Raw genomic sequence first — 20046 nt, forward strand, 5'->3', positions numbered from 1 at the left:
TTTGTTTTACTGGTAGGTATCGCAAAAGTTGTTTGATTTCAATTTTCTTTGACTTGGACACCTCTAATTCCCTTCTTGTTCTATGAGAAGTTATATACTTTGCATAATATTTTTTTTTTCAGTCTCGTCCACAGTCTTAGATTATGTGTGTTGATTATCATCCATCTCAGTATTGTTCCACTACAAGCTTTCATGGTGTTTAGACATTTCTCTCTTAGAACAGTTCGTTTCGTTGTTATTCTTGTCTCATCCAAGAGCCCCTTCAGTCCATAAATGGTAATTAAACTAGAAAACTACTCTGTTCGATTCAGTAAGATTTGTTGACAGAAACCTAGCTCTGCAGAATGATAACAAAGCTAAATAATAGTATCAGGAATAAATTAATTTTTCTGTAGAATTCTGAGTGTATGATTGAAGAATCAATTCTCATTATGTGGTCTAATCATCTTCAACTACCTAGTGGACCCATTACCTTACTTGAATTTGTTATGTGTCTTCAGCTAAACTGGACTTTTCTTCTCGTATTATCTTGGCCTTTTCCTCCACTGAAACTTTCCCATTACAGTTTGGTAGAGCTCAGGGGGGATGGATCAGGATGTAGCAGACTAATTGCAACTATTCTCCGCCTCTCTGTTTCTCTTCTGTTCAAATGGGCCAATCTGTCTACAGCATGTTTATAACAATTAAAATTTTGTTTCCACCTTCGAGCAATTACCGTAATTTATCTGTTGTTGCTTTGACTACTCCGCAAGTTGCTAGATTCTACCCCACAGAATGATTCTCTTGTTGCTTCTCAATTATAACCTATCGATCTGAACTTGTTCCGGATTAGTTTCAGTTCATATTCAGCGATTCAGTCATAGGAATAATTTCTATGGTTGTGCTCAAGTTCATGACCCATAACAGCGAAGTGTCAAGTGCAGTGACATTAATGAAGAATCATAGTTTGATTGGTAAATCATATGCCAGATATCTGACACTAGATGCAAGCTTGTGTCTTGAGTAAGACAGTTTATTCCTTGCACAGAGCGCAACTATATTAAAATCTTGCAACGAGGAGTTGCGAGAGTACAGAATCAGACAGTGAGCAAATCACCAACACGTGAACAAGTGAGAGGCCATTTGCCAACATGGTCAGCTCAAACATCCATCCCCAGCCAAATCAGTCTCGAAACGGCCCCTTCCTTCCTCCTGTTTATGCTCTTGCTCTCGGCAAAATTATGTTTAGCAGTACTTTGCTCTGCTTTAAAGAATCTCATGATAAATATGTCTTGTTTTCTATGATTGCACCTGTTACTTCCGAGTGACCTACATCAACCTAAAGAAAAGAAAAATGCCCTCACTGATATTTGACACCACTTCCCTTTATTTTTTAAAAAAATAATTCAGATATATAATTGTTCCAATCGATTAATCCTGAAAGTGATTATACCATAAAAGTTTTTCACTGATCACTACCCTTTAATCTTCCATTCGTCAAACCTACCTATCAATTGTTTATCAGAAAGAGGAAAATTTGAGGAATTTTGATGTTTCCGATTCTTAGTTCTACTTTTGTTGTGTTTGTTGCTCAGCCTTCATACGAAGATTTGAAAAGGTATCCATTTATTGCTATATTTATGATCATCGTCTACAGCAGAATAACTCTCCTGCCAATTGAAGTGTTCTTCTAGAGCTACAGGAGAAAGATTTCACCTCCCACAGGCAACAAGTTTGGCTAAAGCTCTAAAAGTTTGCCGCCTCTTGAATCTTGCCCAGCATTTGATGCACCGCCGTTGCGATCTCGTCCACCGATGTGTACGGGCAGTCATCTTCGACCTTCACCGGTAGCGGGAGGAATGGATCAGCACAAATTCCATGAAAGAAATTCAAGCGGATGAAATCTGTTAATTGTGGTAAACAGACCTTGAGACTGAATGAGTACATGGCCATGTGGTGGACGGAGGTGACGTTGAGGTGGAGCGGCAGGAGGCGCAGGGTCTGGAGGCCGACCACCAGCTCGAACAACTGCCTCGGCCGCCGGCGGGAGAGCACCTTCAGGTTCGCGTGGCTTTCCACCATTGTCACCTCGATGTTCGCCGTGCCCGTTTGGTGCCCCGCCTCATCCGCCTCGCCGCCGGCGGTGTCTCCGGCGGCGGGAGAGTAGGCGCAGTACTGTGGGAAGCTGAAGAAGTCGTCGAAAGCGGAGGCAATGCCGGCCGCGTCCGCTCGCTGCTTGAGCCGCTTCTGGACTTCCAGCGATTGCAGAAGCTGCTCCAGCTCCTTCACGTAATTGATCGCGCCGGCCACGATCGAAGCTTGGTCGCCCTGTTCGACCAATCTCACGAGCAAATCCCAACTTTATCGAGAAATCGAACGACGGGACGAGTAAATTACCCTTTGCACGTAGGAAGCGGGCATGAGGGAGCGCAGCACGGCGAGGTACTCGTTCATCTGCCGCCGGCGGTTGCGCTCCACCGCAATGTGCGTCATCCTCTGGCTCTCCACCTCCTCCTTGTTCTTCACGCTCCTCGTCCGCTGCCTCTTCCTCCGGGACCCTTCCGCCGCCGCCGGCGCAGGCGCCGGCGGGCAATTCACATTCCATTCCTGCACGCGATTCTGCACCAAGGAGGAGCAAGAGGCATCCAAAACCCCATCCAGTCCCCCACCGCCGCCGCCGCCGCCCATCTCACACTCCGCCTCCAGCATCTCTCCCAAATCCCCACGCCACGCCGCCCCTCCTCCCCAACCATAACCAAAGAAATCTTGAGGGAAAACCACCGCCTCCAAGGCCATGCCCCTTCCCCCTCACACCATGAACCACAAACAAACTCACTCGACCGCAGCAATGAGGCAAAGGCTGGGATCCCAATTTAAAGACCCAGAACCAGAGCAAAAATAATTGTAAACTCGCCACGTGAATTAAACAAAACTGCACCACAGTTCTCCTCCCTTTTTTTTCCCCCCTCCTCCTTCAGAAAACTTAAAAAGCAAAGCCTGTGATTTGTGAGTCCGTGCTTTGTTGGATGCGGAAGCAGTACCACAAGCAGGCATCGAGATCCAGAGAAAGGAGGCAAAAGTAGAGGTGCAGAAACGTGAGGCTACGATATAGGAACAAAGCCAGAGGCACAGATTCTGCTGCTCCGCCTTGGAGTCATCAGAATGTGCAAGTCTGTGTTTTGCATATGAAGCCAATTGGGGTGAATGAGTGAGCGAGTGAGTCAGCAAGATCGCTGTCGCCATCTCAGTCTGAGTCGAGCTAGGATACGACCATAGTGCTCACTTGGCTTGTGACCTCTGCATCTGCCCTTTTAACTACAGTCATCTGGGGCTTGCCACTGACACTTATTTGTCCTAGGCGTAATAATGAGATTTAGGTCTTTGTTTGTGTTGTTATACGCTAACAAAAGCTTTGCCTGAGTCTTGACAAGAGCCTGCCGGTCAATGTACTGTCAATGGATACTTGGTGATAAAATTTCCAGTTTATGATGTAGATTTGGACTGATGATGGATAGCTCTTATCTATCTGCCAGTGCCAGTTGAAGTAGATATCACCATTTTCCTATGTGCAGAAGAGAAGTAAGTGATATTATTAAATATATAAATTAATCTAACGGCTTGTGAATTGTGATCCAACTCACTGGACTTTGATGGCCCCGACCGATCAACATCCGCATTCGATTTCGCCAACTAAACCCCAAACAACCACAATTCGTTATTAAAATATAGGAATCATTTCCTTGAATCAGCGGCACTGCTCTGGTTTCGCCAAAACCAACCTCACGTCCAACAAAAAACCGTCACGTCGCCAGCTTAAACCCACTGTTACGAAAGTACATTCCTACTGCCCTCCTCGATTAAACTCCAAGTCACAGCCTTAATCAATCACTAATCTCCAAACCCCTCCGCCTCGTTCCCCCCAACTTGGGGATTGAGATTAGTATTCTAATCCCCCACTGTTTAAATTAAACAGCCACGGGACAAGATTCTAATCGGTGCGCGGTGGACCCCCAAACGTTTGCGTTTACTTAAGGGTGGAGTAATTAATAGGGGATCAGTACGAGCGGTCGCCGTCGCGAATCCTTGGGAAGATCGCGATCTAGAGGAGGGAGGCCGGCCGGCCTGCCCGGCGACTTAGCGACCTGTTGGACTGGAACCGGCGGTTGGTTGATGTCGTGGCGTAATTTTGCAGCTGCGACCGGCAGACTGTTTCGCTTTTGGTGGCAAGAGGTGAAATCGTTCGTCCCTAACATCCCGTCACGCCTAATCTCAAGTCATCACGAGGGAGGTAAATCACAACAGCCGAGCAGACAAGTAATGGATGGGATGAGGTGTATAGGGTCCAAAGTTTTACGTCCCGATAATTCCGCGTTCTCAAGTGGCAAACGAACCACTATTTATCAACTCGGATGATCCGTGGGGTCGTTCTTTCACTTTTAGTGTGGAACTGTCATATCAGTGGCCTCCTAGAGCCAGTCCCACGGATATGGAGGGAGGTAAATGTAGGTACACAGCTGAAAGCGCATAGTCGGGACGCTAACCTCAGGCAATGACACCCCGATGATCGAACCCTGGACCTCTCGGCAACGAAACCATGCACCCACAGCTGTACTACGCCCTAGGGACCACTGTTTCGCTTTTAGTGATGTGTGGTTGGGAGGAATGAGATTAGGGATTTAGAGGAGATCTTTCAAATCGGATCTTCGGGTCCATTTTTTATGGATTAGGAATTGTCCACAACCTAATTACGATCAAATTATGATGATAATCTGGCCATAATTAATTACGTTTCCTCCTAGATTTATCTTTCCATTTAGATTATAGTTTGAATCGAAACGCGTTGGAAGCTGCCTCTCGGCTATCTGCCTACCGTGAGGACCTCCGCCGTCTACCCCAATCTAAACTATAATCTAGGTGAAAAAATGAATCTAGAGAATCGTAATTAATTGTAACCAAATTAGATTGTGATCACAATCCTATCACAATTGAATCGCAAATCATCCCCTAATTTATAAAAAAAAAAGATCAGAGGATTCTTTCCCCATATCTTCGATGGATTTGACGATGCAATTAGATGACTGGAGGTTGATGATTTGTTGACGCATCGCAATCTAATTGGTTTGGGTCGACGGACACAACTCCAATTGGCTGGATCGTGGAAGAAAGAAAATAGATTTATTTTAAAAATAAAAATTATATGAATTAAAATGATAATATTTCTTTAAATATTTTAGCTCCTCTTTTAGGGGGAAAAAAAACATAGTCGACATTTGCTGCCTAACTATCGTTGCATTATTGGTGACTCCTACTCCATTTGTTGTTATTATGGTGCCACTCAACGTCTCGTAATGCTCAAAGCAAATAGAGGCAAAGGGACTTGAAGCCACTTCTACTAAAACTTATGGATGTGAATTGGAGCCGCTTCAATCATTATCTCAACACTCACTTTGCTAAAAGCACCTTGAATTTGCACTTACCAAGGATCACTCAATTTTCATGGAACTTAGTGTTGTTGACTCAGTGTTATTGACCTGCATCTTCTCCCCGAGTTGGCCTCATGTAAGATCGGATCCTCCTTGAAATGAACATGGATGCCTCCCGCTGTTAGCGATAGAAAATAAATTTAGACAGAATGGTTAGAGAGTCGATCGAGCGGAACTCGGCTCACCATATGATAAAATGAAGGAGAAAGCATGTGCTCACTTGTTAGAGGTTAGTAAGAAGCTCCTACTAACCTCCCTATCATTTATCCTCGTGATTTAATATAAATCAATTTTATTGTTTTAAAACTCTTAATATGAAAGTAAACTTTCATTTGCATTGAAATTAATTTCATCATTAATATCCTTCCAGTTTAGAACTAATTTTTGAATTACATTAGAGCAAATCCTAACTAATTTTTCATTTAATTTTTCAACAGAAACCCCTTTGTCCAGAGATTTGAACACCAATAAATAAAGATGAGAGGCTAATTTTACTTTAATTCTCACATCTTTCAAGAAAATCCTGTCCTTCAAAATTTAAAAAAAAAATCTGAGATAATATTTGATAAAAGAAAATATTTATATATCCAAGTGAAATTATCTATTATATTCCTTGGTTAAGTTGCATTAATATCATAGTACATATTTATTTAGTCATATTTGTTAGATATGTTAGTCTAAAATTAGGATTTATAAATGCAAAATATTTAGTTCAGCAAGTGTGTGTGTATATATATATATATATAATTTTATTACAATTACAAGTGTATATCAAAAGATTAGTAATAAAATTTATCCAAAAAAAACATCAACCATGCACTAAGGAAATAAGATGAAACACAATTTATGTGATTGAATTAAAGTTTAAAATCACATTTTTAGCAGAAGTTAGATATTTTTGGTGGCCAATCAAAAAAAAAACAATCTTACTTTCATATATTTATAAGTTAAAAGTAGAAAAAGGAGATTTTAAAAAGTATGAAAAATGAAGTAACTTAATGAGCTATAAATTGTTAATAGTACCGAAGATAGAAAATTTTTACCTATCAATTAATTAGGAAACTATAAAAATGTATTGGGAATCTATAATTTTTAGGTTATTTTAATTTTCAATTCTATTTGTCAACATACTTAACTAATATTTTTTTTATAGAAATAAAAAACATTTTAAATATAGAGTTAAAGACTAATCTCTCGCGTTTAGAGGGTTGATGACGGGATTAAATACAAGTCTCGAGCTTAATTCTCTTTGTCGGCATGAGAATCTTGTATTTTTTTTTGTATTCCTTAACTTTGGCCAGAAGCAATCCATTTAAGAAAACATTTAATCTTTTTGGAATTGGATGGTTATTAAAAAAGCTCCAAGACAAGAAGATTATTTTGGCTCGATCTGTAGCCAACTTTTATGATAAGCCGATTAGGAAAATATTTTATTCATATTTAAAGTGATAATAAATCACTACAGTAAATTAATAATACGTTTTAAAAATATATATATATTTTTATTAAAAACGACAAGTGCAGAATTTTGACAAAGTCGCGATTGGACGCGTTGGCTTGTCGGGTTTTGTTTGTTTTACAGCGGCCCATTGATCCATCAACATCGCGAACCGGACTATGGCGGGCCCGGTTCGGTCGGGCCCGCCCTCTAACAAAAGAGCACATGCTTAGGCCCATTTGTTATCGAGAATATATATATCTGGTGCAGTTATCCATTGTTAAATTAATATTTTGATAAATGTTAAAATGGATTAAAGTTAGATATAGTATTTTTTAGCCTATTTATTAAGTATGTAGAATTGAAAGACTTAATAGGATTTGACATAAAACTGAAGTCTAATTAGATCTGAAGAACCTGATAATTGACATGGAAAGACTAGATAGGTTGCTATCAGGCAGAAAGTTCAGTTGGATTCGCGGAACCTGACAATTAGCTGAAGTCCAGATGAGACATCTTACATGAAGTCCTAGAGGGTAAAGTGTCAAGTAAGTCTACAATAGTAAATAAGGTAAACAATGGAGGAGAGTGATCCAGTAAAGATGATTCCAGTGAGCTAAATTGAGACCATAACTAGATCATGATTTTGATAAGATAATATCTAATTAATAATGTTGTCTTTTTATATTATACTAACTCTATTTTGCTAGGTACATTTATTTTTTGGACTAATGAGTTTTGTAGAAGCTAAAATCCATAACTCAGTTTTAGATGAATAGTGTTCGAGGTGTCTCGGAGCTCAGTGGAGGCGCCCTAGACATGGTGGGAGCGTCCTTGCTCAAATAAACTTTGAAGATAGAAGTTTGCTGAGCGAAGGTGTCCTGGAGCACATTGTGTTGGTGCAATATTCCCTAGGTCAAGGTTGACTTGGTTGACTGAGCTTGAATTGGTTCAAGCTCGAGTCTTGATGTTTGGGTTTCAATGTTTGACAATACATGGAGACAAGACATGGAGATTGCAGGTGCAATTGTTCATATGGTGAGATTGTGAAAGAGAGTCAAGTAGGTCAAGGTTGGCTGGATACTTGACTGGAAAATCCTTGTGAGTGAAGCTAGGTGAAAGTCCTAAGTGGGAGGTTAGGCAAACTAGAAAGTCATGGTGAGTGAAGCCAGACAAATGAGAAATCCTAGTGAGTGAAGTTAGATGAAAGTCCTGGTGAGTGAAGCCAGGCAGAAGAAAAATCCTAGTAAGTGAAGTTAGGTGAAAGTCCTGGTGAGTGAAGCCAGACAGAAGGAAAATCCTAGTGAGTGAAGCTAGGTGAAAGTCCTGGTGAGTGAAGCCAGGTAGAAGTGAAAGTCCTAGTAAGTGAAGCTAGGCAGATGGAAAGTCCTAGTGAGTGAAGTCAGGCAGAAGAAAAATCCTAGTGAGTGAGCTAGGTGAAAGTCCTGGTGAGTAAAGCCAGGCAGAAGGAAAATCCTAGTGAGTGAAGCTAGGTGAAAGTCCTGGTGAGTGAAGGCAGGTAGAAGTGAAAGTCCTAGTAAGTGAAGCTAGGCAGATGGAAAGTCCTGGTGAGTGAAGTCAGGCACGGGAAATCCAGGTGGATCAAGGTTGATCGGACACCTGGTGAAGATAAGTCCAAGTTGGTCAAAGGTGACCAGATACTTGACACGAGGAAATCTAGATGGGTCAAGGTTGACCAGACATCTGGTGGAAGTTCAAGTGGGTCAAAGGGATTGACCGGACGCTTGGTAAGGGAGTCTTAGCAGGTCAAGGATGACCAGATGCTAGGCATGATGAACCAACAGGTCATGGTTGACCAAATGTTGGTTTAGGGGACTTTGGACTTGTTTTTGGGCAAGAACAAGAAGTTGGATCGATCAGCCGATCGATTGTCACATGCCCAATCGATCTACCGATCGATTGGGTGAGTTCCCGCGACAAGCTTTATCCCAATCGATCAGTGGATCGATTGGGGAGAAGTGTCGCGCGAACAGAATAGCTCTGGATCGATCGACCGATCGATCCAGAGCCCCCAATTGGGAGGCGCGATTTCGCGCAATGGGATCTGGATCGATCAGCCGATCGATCCAGGCAATTCCCGAGAGCACAGAGGTACTCTGGATTGATCAGCCGATCGATCCAAAACCTCCCCGATCAATTGGGAGCAATCCAATCGATCGGGATCCGACCGTTGGCGTCGTATTTAGCTGCTGGCGAGCTGTTCTCTCGTAAGAACTCACGGCCTTCTTCTCTAGCGAACACAGATCTTCACAGAGCTTCTCCACAAAGTTCTCACCGCCAGTTCTTGAAGTTCTTGGAGGTTCTTCCAAGTCAAGAGGCGAATCTACAACAAGAAGAAGAAATCTAGGGTTAGGGTTTTCTTGTGCTAACTTGTAAGCTTTTTGCTTGTATTTTGTTCCCTTTCTCTTTCTTCTTGTAGTGTGAACTTGTAGGGCTTCTCCGCCTTTGGTAGTTACCATAAAGGAGTGTTTTATTAGTGGAAGGTGTGTGAGTGTGTGGATCCTTGGACTGGTCACCTCTTGTGAGGTGGATACCAAGTAAATCCTTGAGTTAGCGTTGTTGTATTTGTGTTCTTGTATTTTTCGCTGCACATCATCGCAAGAAACAAGCAACGACGAGCACGAGATCGCACCGAGACATTCACCCCCCCCCCCCCCCTCCTCTAGCTACATAATCGGTCCCAACACATTGGAAGCTTCTCGAAGCACATTGGAGGCACTTTTGAGTCATTGGAGATGCCTTCGCGTGGATAGAAACCGAATACCTCAAATCAGATAAGTGTCATTGGAGACGTCCTGATATATATAGGGTCAAAATCTATTTTTTTAATCTCTCTCATTTGCATGCAATATTTTTTTTTCTTTATTATAAAACTATTTTTTGTTTTTTCCTATGAGTGCATGCAACAATAGCTGTAGTGTTGATTTTTAAAAAATAACACTAGAATGGTATAACTATTATTATAATATTGTAGTAGCTATTATATAATAATAGCTATGCATTGTAACAACTACTATATTATAGTAATTATCATATAAGAAATATTATATGTTATAGTAAGTAGTAATTATTATATATTTGTAGCAGCTTTATATTAATTTTTAAAAATCAATATTATCATGATTGTTACCTGTAATAAAACGAGAAAAGGAAAAGACAATTGTATAGAAGAGAGAGAAAAAACTTGTGATAGAAAAAATTATTACATGCAATTGAAAGCGATTTAAAAAATTAAATTTTAACTATGTCAGTTATCCACTGTCGCTCACATAAAATTGGATAGGATATCATTGGCACGTGTGTGTTACTTATTATTCACCTAATGGCCTCTGGGTCGTCCGCTAGTGGACTGGTTGGTGCGTGATTTTCATACAGAGAAGGATGAATGTTGTATTTATTTATTGTTTATGAAGTTATCTCTTTTCCTTTCCTTTCTGCTTATACTAAACAGATCCTTAATGGGCCATTAAGTCTACATATCTTTTTCCTCTCTTTTCTTCTCACTGCATTTTCTTTTGCTCTTTGCTCCTCTTCCAACACAACACAGACTGCGCAGAGAGCAGTGTGATTTTGCAGGCGGAATCATCGTGGAAGGGAAAGATGCCTTTAACTGAAAAGGGAAACCAAAGTAGAGGCGGAGCAGGTGTTTGATGTAATGCTCGTGTGGCTATTTGGTCACAGAACCAGGGCATGATTACGCCTGTACAATTGGGAGCACGGAGTGGAATAAAGGAGCCCCAAAAAAGCAAGGGTTGAGAAGAGGAGGACAATTTACTTCTTCTTGCATTTTATGTTGTCGATCGACTTTCGGAACCGTCCCATTCGTAATCATTCTTATTCCATTTTAAAGGTAATAACTAGAGGCCCGGTCCGACCCGTCCGGGCCCACATAAGGATCCGTGAGAGGCCGTTTAATCGTAGCCCAATCCATTTATGAACAGGCTTTGGACCCGCCGCGGGATCACCGATGCTCTATTTAAAGCTGAAGAGTCCGTCTCGATCTCGCGTCGGTCGACTCAGGCCTTGACCGCATCGTCAACCGATCCCTCGCTCTCGTTGCGTCTTTCCTTTCCCCCTCCTGCTCGCCTCCAGTGTTCTTTCCATTCCACGCGCGCCGCGCGTCCGCCCGCCCCTAAATTCACATCGTCTCCAGGAATTTTACTGATCTTTCGCTTTGATTGTAGGGTTTCCCCTCTTCCTGATTTCTCGCGCAACGATCTATCCCTCCGCGGGCGAGAAGAGGCAGAGCGGGAGCGTATGGCTTCCTGGTTCTTGTCATTGCTCTAGGGCGGGTATGATTGGGTTGATCCACGCTGCGGCGCGATGAGGAGGAAAAGGAAGGGGATTAGGCCGCCGGACACTGTCGGTCTCTGCCGGACAGATGATTTCGACACGGCGCGTCAGATCAAGAAGCAGTGTGGCGAGGATTGGAAGGCTTCTCGTGATCAGAAGGTGGGATCTGGCAGCGGCAGGGGAGAAAAAAGACGTTTGTGTGCCGGAGGCGCGGCTTCTAGAGTGGTCATGACTGCCCCGCCCTCCGTGAGATTGGCGGCTGATCTCCCCGGCCGTGGCCTGAAGAGGAAGCTGGGATGCATGGAGCCTGCGACCAGGATTGGGAGGACGGAGAAACTGGAGGATGAGTATGTTCTTGGACACAAGATTGGGAAAGGGAGGTTTGGTTCTGTGCGGCTCTGCCGGAGCAAGGTGGATGGAAAAGAATTTGCCTGCAAGACTCTGCGTAAGGATGGAGATGAGACAGTTCACCGTGAGGTGGAGATCATGCAGCATATCTCGGGCCACCCTGGCATTGTAACCTTGAAGGCAGTTTTTGAAGATGAGAAAAGCTTTCATCTTGTTATGGAACTGTGTTATGGGGGCCGGTTGATTGACCAGATAAACAAGGAAGTGAGGTACTCAGAGCAGAGGGCTGCCATTCTGCTAAAGGAGTTGGTCACAATCATCAAATACTGCCATGAAATGGGTGTTGTTCATAGGGATATCAAGCCGGAGAATATTCTTCTCACAGCTTCAGGGAAGATAAAGCTGGCTGACTTTGGTTTAGCAGTCCGATTTACAACAGGCATTCTTCTCTTCTTTTCTTTATTAATTTTATTTTTATCATATATTTTCAATGCATTTAGTTTATACTCTTTTTGCCAACATAAACTAGGATGCATTCAGTTAATTGCATTTCATCTCTATCAGACTTTTGTTGTTTATGGATTCTTGGAGATTTGGCAAATTCTACGTGTGTTGCCTTCTTGTTACATTGTACATGGCGAAAGGATTGACAATCCCATTCCAAAGACTCAAAAATGAGCACAAAGTACTTGGCAGAAACATACTTTCTTTGGCCAAAGCACATTATGCCTGATATTACAAGACACAATTCTTTAACCAATTTCTGATCATCAAGTTGCAGCCTGTACCAGTCTACACTCATACGCATTCATTCCTTCTTGATAGTACATATTAGAGTAGATTAGTAACCTCAAGTTGGAATAAAATCTAGGAAAGTTGCACATGATTTACATGAAACAACCCCGTAGTTAGTCATGCATTTCTCAACAGAAAATCCTTGAGGTCAAAGGGCTGATGCAGAAAATTTTTAGAAAAGGCATGCTATTGGTCTTTCCATAGTGAATTCTTGGCTATTGACTATTCGTAAGTTAGAAGACAAGAAAATGTTTTATCTTTCTTTAAAGATTGTTTTGCTAGCAACGAAGGACCACTGAATTGACCAATGACCATCTTCAGTTTCAGTTTCAGTTTGCAATTGCTCTAAGGTTTTAGTACAAATTTCCATTGGGGGAGAGTGAAGAGGGGAGCATACAGACGAGACTCTGCTGCTTCTTTTTGTCATTTGGGCAGTGGAGGGAGCGGCCTGCAGCTTAATTTTCTGCACTACAATTGTTTGTCCAAAACTAGGAAAACATGATGGAGAGTGAAGGAAAAGGAAAATAAATAAATAAAATGACATATAGAGTCACCTATCTTTTATGCAATCGTGCCTTCAAATATTCCATTCTCTCCCAATAAGTAAAGGTTACTTTAAATAGAAAGAAGGTTGTCAGTTGATTCTTTCCTCGTTTGGTTCTTGCCATTGAGTTTTGAAGGTTCTATTTCTACTTTCTGCCAGTTTACTTGGTTTGTCAGTCTGACGATGTGCCTTAATATGTTGGCTTGTGTTAGATGAAGTTCCATATCAGTCATTTGTAACTGACGAGTATTCTGCACATTCTAGTGTTTGAATCTTTTCCCATTGAGAATTATCAGGTGTCTTTTAGTGTAAATATTCTTTTGGATTTTACCAAATAAATCATAAATTTCCAGCTTCTTCACCCTAAATATGCCATTGTAACTATCTATTATACAAATGCTTTTTTTTTTGTTCAGTGTTGGTGGCTGGATTATTGATGTATCCTTGCCTGTGGTTTCATTGCTACTTGGATGCTCATCATTTTTTTTTTGTTCTAGGCATTTCTCCTGTCTTCATTTACAAGTTCACGATTGCTTTATGTTATTTTGTTGGGTGTCATCCAAATTTGGTTGATGTACAAAAGAGAGCAATTACCCAAATTGCTCAAGATGCAAACAAATTTGTATTCACTGTAATGTATGCCAACATTATTATTATTGGTGAGAACCACATTGTATTATATTTGTTTGACTCAAGGCTAATTAACCTTAGGAGTCATAATTTGCCGTTTATTTTCTTTTGAAGTTTCATTGCTAATATTTGTTTTAAAGGTTTCAGTTTTCATGTCTAATCAAAATTATGTCAGTACCTGCTGGTCATAATAGCAAGCTGTCACCTGTTAAGTTTCTTTTTTTTATATATATTTTTTTACCCTTGAGATACTTAATTTGCAATTTCCGTTCAACAATACCCAATTTTTTTGCTTAAACAGGGCAGAAGCTGTCTGGACGTGCAGGGAGCCCTGCATATGTAGCGCCAGAAGTTCTCCTGGGAGACTATTCTGAGAAAGTTGATATTTGGGCTGCCGGTGTTCTTCTCCATGTGCTCTTGGTTGGTGCACTTCCATTCAAAGGCCACTCTCGAGAAGCTGTCTTTGAGGAAATTAAATTTACAGAGCTTGATTTCGTCAGCGGGACATGGGCATCTGTCTCAGATCTTGCAAAGGACCTTGTTTGCAGGATGCTTACTCGAGACACCTCCAAAAGAATCACAATCGATGAAATTTTGTGTGAGTAGCATTTGCAATATGCATGTTTGTTTTCTTCACTTTTCCTTAGCTAACAGTTTGTCTATTATTTCAGTGCACCCATGGATCCTGTTCTATACAAAATGCCCATCTGAGTTGATGCCAAGAAAGCCCAGGATTAGAAGTTCTAAACCCATACTTGCTATGGAACGAATTGCTGCACTCATTAGCAGCTCTCTTACGACAGAGAGTAGTTCAAATACAAGATCAGAAGAGCAGCACGATGGTAATTGTTTTGTTGACGTTTTGGCCACTGCAATGGCACGAGTTTCTATATCTGAGACGAAACGAAGCAGGCTGTGTGGTCCAATGCATCCCATCCAGCAGCAGCGCTCATCTAACATGGAAGCTAATCTTTGTACAGCATTCTGACTCTGATGCACAGCCTCTGATGTACAGCAGCAGGAGCAGCTGAACCCCTTCAGATTTCTTACTTGCTGAGTTTATTGACCTGAAGCTAATGGATTAACTACATCCACATGGCATTCATTAAGAGGCACACCTTCATTTTTCCAGAGAGTTAAAGTTATTTCTCTCTGTTGACCTCTTTAAGAAGTCCGAGGCATTTGATATGGTCTGATGATTGCCCAATAGGAGCTGCTTGTATATACCTGAGACTCTTACTTTCAGAACTGCTACCCCGACTTTATTAGGTAGATGGCTATATTTTAGCATACTTGCTTTGATGTTGAAAAAGAGGAGAAATCCAAATTATGTGAATATGTTAACCACTAGATAAGTCGAGGAGATTGACTAGTTATCAAATGATGCTATCTCTGAAACTTTAATTAAAGTATGAAACTGAGGTGATGGGTTTGTCATTCTCGCGATTTCTTGTTTTGTCCCTGATCATTAGTTTAGATGGTAGAAGGGCTGAAGAGAAGAGGAAAGTGACCATCCGTTGCTTAGTTTGCTTTCTTATAGGTACAACTAAATACTTGTGCCAACTTTAGACTAACTTCCTCATAGCTCCCAGCAAGCTAAGAGAAAATCTAGGTAAACTGATTGCATTATAGTATTTATGAGAGATACACAAATATACAATCAACTAATTAAAAAATTAAGTTACATGGCATAAAGATCAATCATGTATTCAGGTCGTGACATTCTTATACTTTTATATCTGTTAATCGTTTTCAAAGTGAATCAAGATCGATGGATTATGCCAAATATTACCAACTCTAGATAATAATATAAAATATAGAATACCAACTCTACCTCTGGCACCACATATTACATATAAGCAAGTAATGTATAATCAAGTTTTGACCGAGATTTAGTAGAGGAAATGTTTATAATGTGTTAACTCTATTTTAATATATAATTAAGTCTTAATTTATTTTCACTTAGGTGTTAAAATGTGATATAGTTTCTAAAAATACATGGGAGAGGAAATGGGAGAGGATGAGCGAGCACTTGACAGTATTTTATTAGAGAAAAAATTGCCTGAGATGATACCAAAATAGTTCGGATCTTCTGGACCGGTTCTGGACCGGTTTTTCCCTGGATCATCCTGGACCATAAAAATCCATATAAAAGACTATCACGTGTAATGCGCGTGCACGCAGAAACGCAACTCACGCAGAAACACAGAGGAACGTGCCGACAAATTTCAGAGTCCTAACCCCTCGCATCCGCTACAGCCTCCATCGTCCCTGACGACCTCCCACGGGTATCGGACCTTCCTCATTTGATTTGATGCTTTCGACCAGCTCCGAGCTTCACCCCTCCGAGCTGGGAATCATCCGACTACCTCCCGTGGGAATCGGACCTTCCTGTGCTGCGCGTTTCGGCCAGCTCCGAGCTTCACCCCTCCGCGACCTCCCGCGTGTTGCTCAGAGTTTACAGAGAATCCATGTGCTACGCGCTTTGCAACTCGCAGGTTCTGCTCGGAGTTTCCTTCTTTGACGCGTGCTGTGCGTTTTGCAACCCAAGCCTCCAACTCTGATAAAAGTAATGGGTTTGTGTTATCTTTTTTCTTCTTGTTACTAGTTTGAGTTTAATAGGTAATGTGATAACAATGTTCAAGTCGTCAACAATCACATAGCAACAACAGAGAAAAAAAGAAGAAAACATTCTCCATAAATATTTTACTTCCTCAAAATTGCTTTTTCCACGGTTAATTCATTCAGTTCGTCTCTGTAAAAATGCAATGTGAAAAGTAATGCGCCTTAATTATCTACTGCAACAACATATTAAGGCTCACTTTATGAATTGATTTTACATTTATCGGGGAATTCTGGTTCTTAGTTAAGTACTGTTCTTGGTAGGATCTGGAACATTCGATAACTAAAGAGAAGTTGGGCATGCAGTAATTTGACATAAAATTATTGTTTTTAGATGTTTCTATTGTGGTTGTTTTTTTTTGCCCTAAATAGAATTTTTTTACATGATCAAAGTAATTATCATGGAGGGTGAATCTATAAGTTGTCGTCGTTTGAATTTTGAAGGAAATGAAGATAGTTGAGAAGGTGACTTTGATGTTATTGATGAAGGTAATCAGAATCATATTAGGAATGTATTGAGCTTCATTATATCAAATTTTCCTTTTTAGCCATCTTACTTTATTTGTTTGATTGTATAGGCTTGAACATCGAAACAGATTTGGATATTCCACAAATGAGATTGGAATTTGAGATAGAAGAAGATGCATATCAATTTTATTTGATATATGCTAAAAAGGTTGGATTTGGTATAAGGAGAGGTAGAATCTACAAGGATGAATCAGGTAAATTACTTGATAGAGTTTTTTATTGTTGTGCCCAAGGTAAAAGAGGAAAAGACAAACGAGATCTTTATGTCAAAGCAAGTCGTGATGAAACAAGGTTTGGTTGTGAGACTAAATGAAGATTTGTAATCGGAAAAAAAGCAAGTTTACTGTGGTGTAGTTTGTTAAAGAGCATAATCATTATCTCTCAAGTCCAAACAAAACGCACCTTTATAGAAGTCATAGGAATATATATTCTTCTGTAGCGATACAGATTGAGATGGTAAGTGATGTGGGAATCCCCCCAAAAGCATCTCATGATTTTATGGTGAGGCAAGTAGGTGGGAGGGAGAATTTAGGATTTATTCCTGAGAATTATAAAAACTACTTGCGATCCAAAAGAACAATAAATATGAGAGTTGGGGATACAGTAGATGTATTGGAATATCTACAGAAAATGCAGTTCGATGATCCTAATTTTTTTTATGCCATCCAAGTTGATGAAGATGATTTGATTGCTAATATTTTTTGGTCTGATGATAAGATGAGAGCTAATTATGCTAATTTTGGAGATGTTTGCTTTGACATAATCTATAGAAAGAAAAATGAAGGTTAGCCAATTGCATTGTTTGTAGGTGTTGATCATCATAAACAATCCATACTTTTTGGTGCTGCTTTATTATATGATGAAATCAGTTTGACTTTTGAATAGTTATTTGATACATTAAGTAGAGCTATGAGTGAGAAAAAGTCAACTACTATTCTTACAGATCAAGATGCAGCAATAGCAAAGGCGTTAGCTTCCAGATGGCTTGAAACACATCATTGTTTGTGCATTTGACATATTTATCAAAATGCTGTCATACATTTGAGTGGAGTTTTTTCTAAATTTAGAAACTTTGCTAAAGATTTTGCCTCATGTATATATGATTTTGATGAAGAGGAAGATTTTATTTCATCATGGAACATGATGTTAGCCAAGTATGCACTTGAAGACAATGATTGGTTGAGGTGCATGTATAACATCAAGGAAAAATGAGCTTTAGTATATGGACGAAAAATGTTTTGTGCGGATATGACTACAACCCAAAGAAGTGAGAACATGAATATTATTATGAAAAAGCATGTCACTTATAAACACAAGTTTTTAGACTTCTTCAGTCACTTCCAAAGGCTCCTTGATGATCGTCGATATGAGGAATTAAAAGCTGATTTCAAATCAAATACAATTATTCCCTATTTAATGTTTTCAATTGAGATTTTAAAGCGTACAAGTGTTTTCAGCAGGAGTGGTGCTTATCTCATGATTATAATCTAGAAATTTGTGAAGATGCTGATACATTTACAAAATATAAATTTACTCCTCGCAAAAAGAGAAACCATCATATAGTTACACTTGATAAGAAGTGTGAAAAATTGAGTGTAACTGTAGAAAATATGAATTTGCTGAAATTTTGTATTCTCATATTCTGAAAATATTTACTTGAAAAAATATCATGAAGATCTCAAGTGATTATGTATTGAAAAGGTGGACAAGAAAAGCAAAAATATGATATTTTGAAGTTAATGATTCAATGGCCAACAATGCTAGTTTGGATCCAAAAGTACTTCAAAACATACGTTACAAAGAGTTGTGTGGGTTGAATATTCAATTGGTTACCAAGGCAGCAGAAAGGGATGACACTTACATGTTTGTTAAAGATACTATGTTGAGCTTGTGTAAGATGGTGGATGATAAATAACAAGGTAATAAATCAAATGTCCAACAATCAAATGTGAGCTAAGCATCCTGGGAATTTGATTATGGTGAAGGGAACTCTACTGGAGTGAAAGGGATTAAAATGAAGAAAAAACGGTGTCAGGTAAGAGGTTAATGGTTTCTATTCCATAATTTTACAAATTTTGTTTATTTGGTATTATTTATTGTTAAATTCGAATAACTTAAATCATTCTATTTTTTTATAACACATGATGTAGATCAAACTATTTCCAACGTGGCCAGCGTACAATGTGACCGGATTAATCATCAAGTTGGTATTTGTTTTACTTATGTTAATCTAAGATAATTTATATTATAACTATCTAAGATTGTATTTTATTTTTTTGTTTTAGCCTATAAATTCTGTGCCAACAATTGGTAGCTCTGTTAGTAATTTCAATATGACTGAGACTCAATTTTCACCATTATTAGCATCACAACTTTCTCAGGTATATATACATCTCAGTTATCACAAGTTTCTTTAATTCTAATTGAAATTTATAATAGATATCGCTTTCTGTTACTGCTTATTGATTGTTGGATTTTAGTTATATAACTTTGTAATTAGCAACAAAATGAAGAAGCATTATCTCGTTTGAATAAAAGGCTATGATTTGTTTTGATCGGAAGTTGATGAGGTTTTATTGGTGATGTTGGTAAGCTTGTTTTGATAGCTTTGATATTTAATGAATCCAACATTTGTTTAGTGCAGTTTCATTATTATCATGGAGTTTTGATTCTCAATTTCTGCTATGTGGTAATTGATTGATGAGTGTATGTTTAAACTTGCAAAAATGATGATGATTGTTAATGCTATTGTTTGTTTTTGGAATGGGGGAGGGTTGCTGTTATTCAAATTGATTTGGCAAAATTGTGGAGCTGCAATTCGTTCAACGTGTTTTTCTCCTTGTGATGTTGTAAGGAGCGGATGTAATTCTATTGGCGGTGTTGATATGGAAGCTGGTGTTTTTTCTGATGAGTTTTTTAATATTGGCGATTAAAATATTGTGCAATTCTCATTTAGTCTTTTAGCTTATTTGTTTAATAGTTTACCGTTGTGTACTGTTATAGGCGCAATTCCCATTTGTGTAGTTTCCTGGACCACCTCCTACGACCTCCTCCCCTTAGACATCAACGATCTCGTATGTGTCTATGTCTATTTATATGTGCACACTTGAAATGCTAGTTAATCTAGTGATATGATTTTCTTTCTTGACAGGTTCCAAATACTTTAGGAGTCATTTTGGCTTTTGCCGAACTGGTCCTCATGTTTGTTACTATAGATCCACACCGAAAAGGGAAAACAACGCTAAGATTGAACTATCTATTTAACATTTTAAACTTCCTCTTTTGGCAATGGAGATGTGTTTAGTATTTGTTTGAAAAATAATGTTAGTTTCTGAAGCTTGAAAACTCTTGCAAATTCTTTTGCT

General features: G+C 39.6%; 2 protein-coding genes and 1 long non-coding RNA gene across 3 annotated transcripts; 2 read left to right on the forward strand and 1 right to left on the reverse strand.

The window, feature by feature from the left end:
- Positions 1-1588: 1588 nt before the first annotated feature.
- Positions 1589-3149, reverse strand: LOC122025591 (transcription factor bHLH96-like). Its single transcript, XM_042584425.1, has 3 exons — positions 2377-3149; positions 1906-2307; positions 1589-1818 (listed from the first exon to the last, which is right to left on the reverse strand). Exons 1-3 carry the CDS (start codon positions 2773-2775, stop codon positions 1726-1728), a joined length of 894 nt encoding a protein of 297 aa, XP_042440359.1. The 5' UTR covers positions 2776-3149; the 3' UTR covers positions 1589-1725.
- A 7760-nt stretch (positions 3150-10909) lies between these two features.
- LOC122023782 (serine/threonine-protein kinase PEPKR2-like) lies at positions 10910-14977 on the forward strand. The gene is made up of 3 exons (XM_042582104.1): positions 10910-12001; positions 13833-14129; positions 14203-14977. The coding sequence occupies exons 1-3, from the start codon at positions 11245-11247 to the stop codon at positions 14517-14519; spliced, it is 1371 nt and encodes a 456-aa protein (XP_042438038.1). The 5' UTR covers positions 10910-11244; the 3' UTR covers positions 14520-14977.
- Positions 14978-15641: 664 nt separating this feature from the next.
- On the forward strand, positions 15642-19744 carry LOC122022624. The gene is made up of 3 exons (XR_006123044.1): positions 15642-16100; positions 16598-16642; positions 16732-19744. It is a non-coding gene; the product is annotated as an uncharacterized LOC122022624 (long non-coding RNA).
- The last annotated feature ends 302 nt before the right edge of the window (positions 19745-20046 follow it).

This window comes from Zingiber officinale, chromosome 9B, assembly GCF_018446385.1.
Source record: "Zingiber officinale cultivar Zhangliang chromosome 9B, Zo_v1.1, whole genome shotgun sequence".
NCBI classification, from domain to species: Eukaryota; Viridiplantae; Streptophyta; class Magnoliopsida; order Zingiberales; family Zingiberaceae; genus Zingiber; species Zingiber officinale.

Coding starts and splice junctions, on each gene's coding strand:
- LOC122025591 (XM_042584425.1), bottom strand. CDS start 2,775: ATGGCCTTGGAGGCGGTGGTTTTCCCTCAAGATTTCTTTGGTTATGGT. Junction 2,308..2,376: donor CCGCTTCCTACGTGCAAAGG/GTAATTTACTCG, acceptor TTGGTCGAACAG/GGCGACCAAGCTTCGATCGT. Junction 1,819..1,905: donor TGTACTCATTCAGTCTCAAG/GTCTGTTTACCA, acceptor CTACCGGTGAAG/GTCGAAGATGACTGCCCGTA.
- LOC122023782 (XM_042582104.1), top strand. CDS start 11,245: ATGAGGAGGAAAAGGAAGGGGATTAGGCCGCCGGACACTGTCGGTCTC. Junction 12,002..13,832: donor AGCAGTCCGATTTACAACAG/GCATTCTTCTCT, acceptor TTGCTTAAACAG/GGCAGAAGCTGTCTGGACGT. Junction 14,130..14,202: donor CACAATCGATGAAATTTTGT/GTGAGTAGCATT, acceptor CTATTATTTCAG/TGCACCCATGGATCCTGTTC.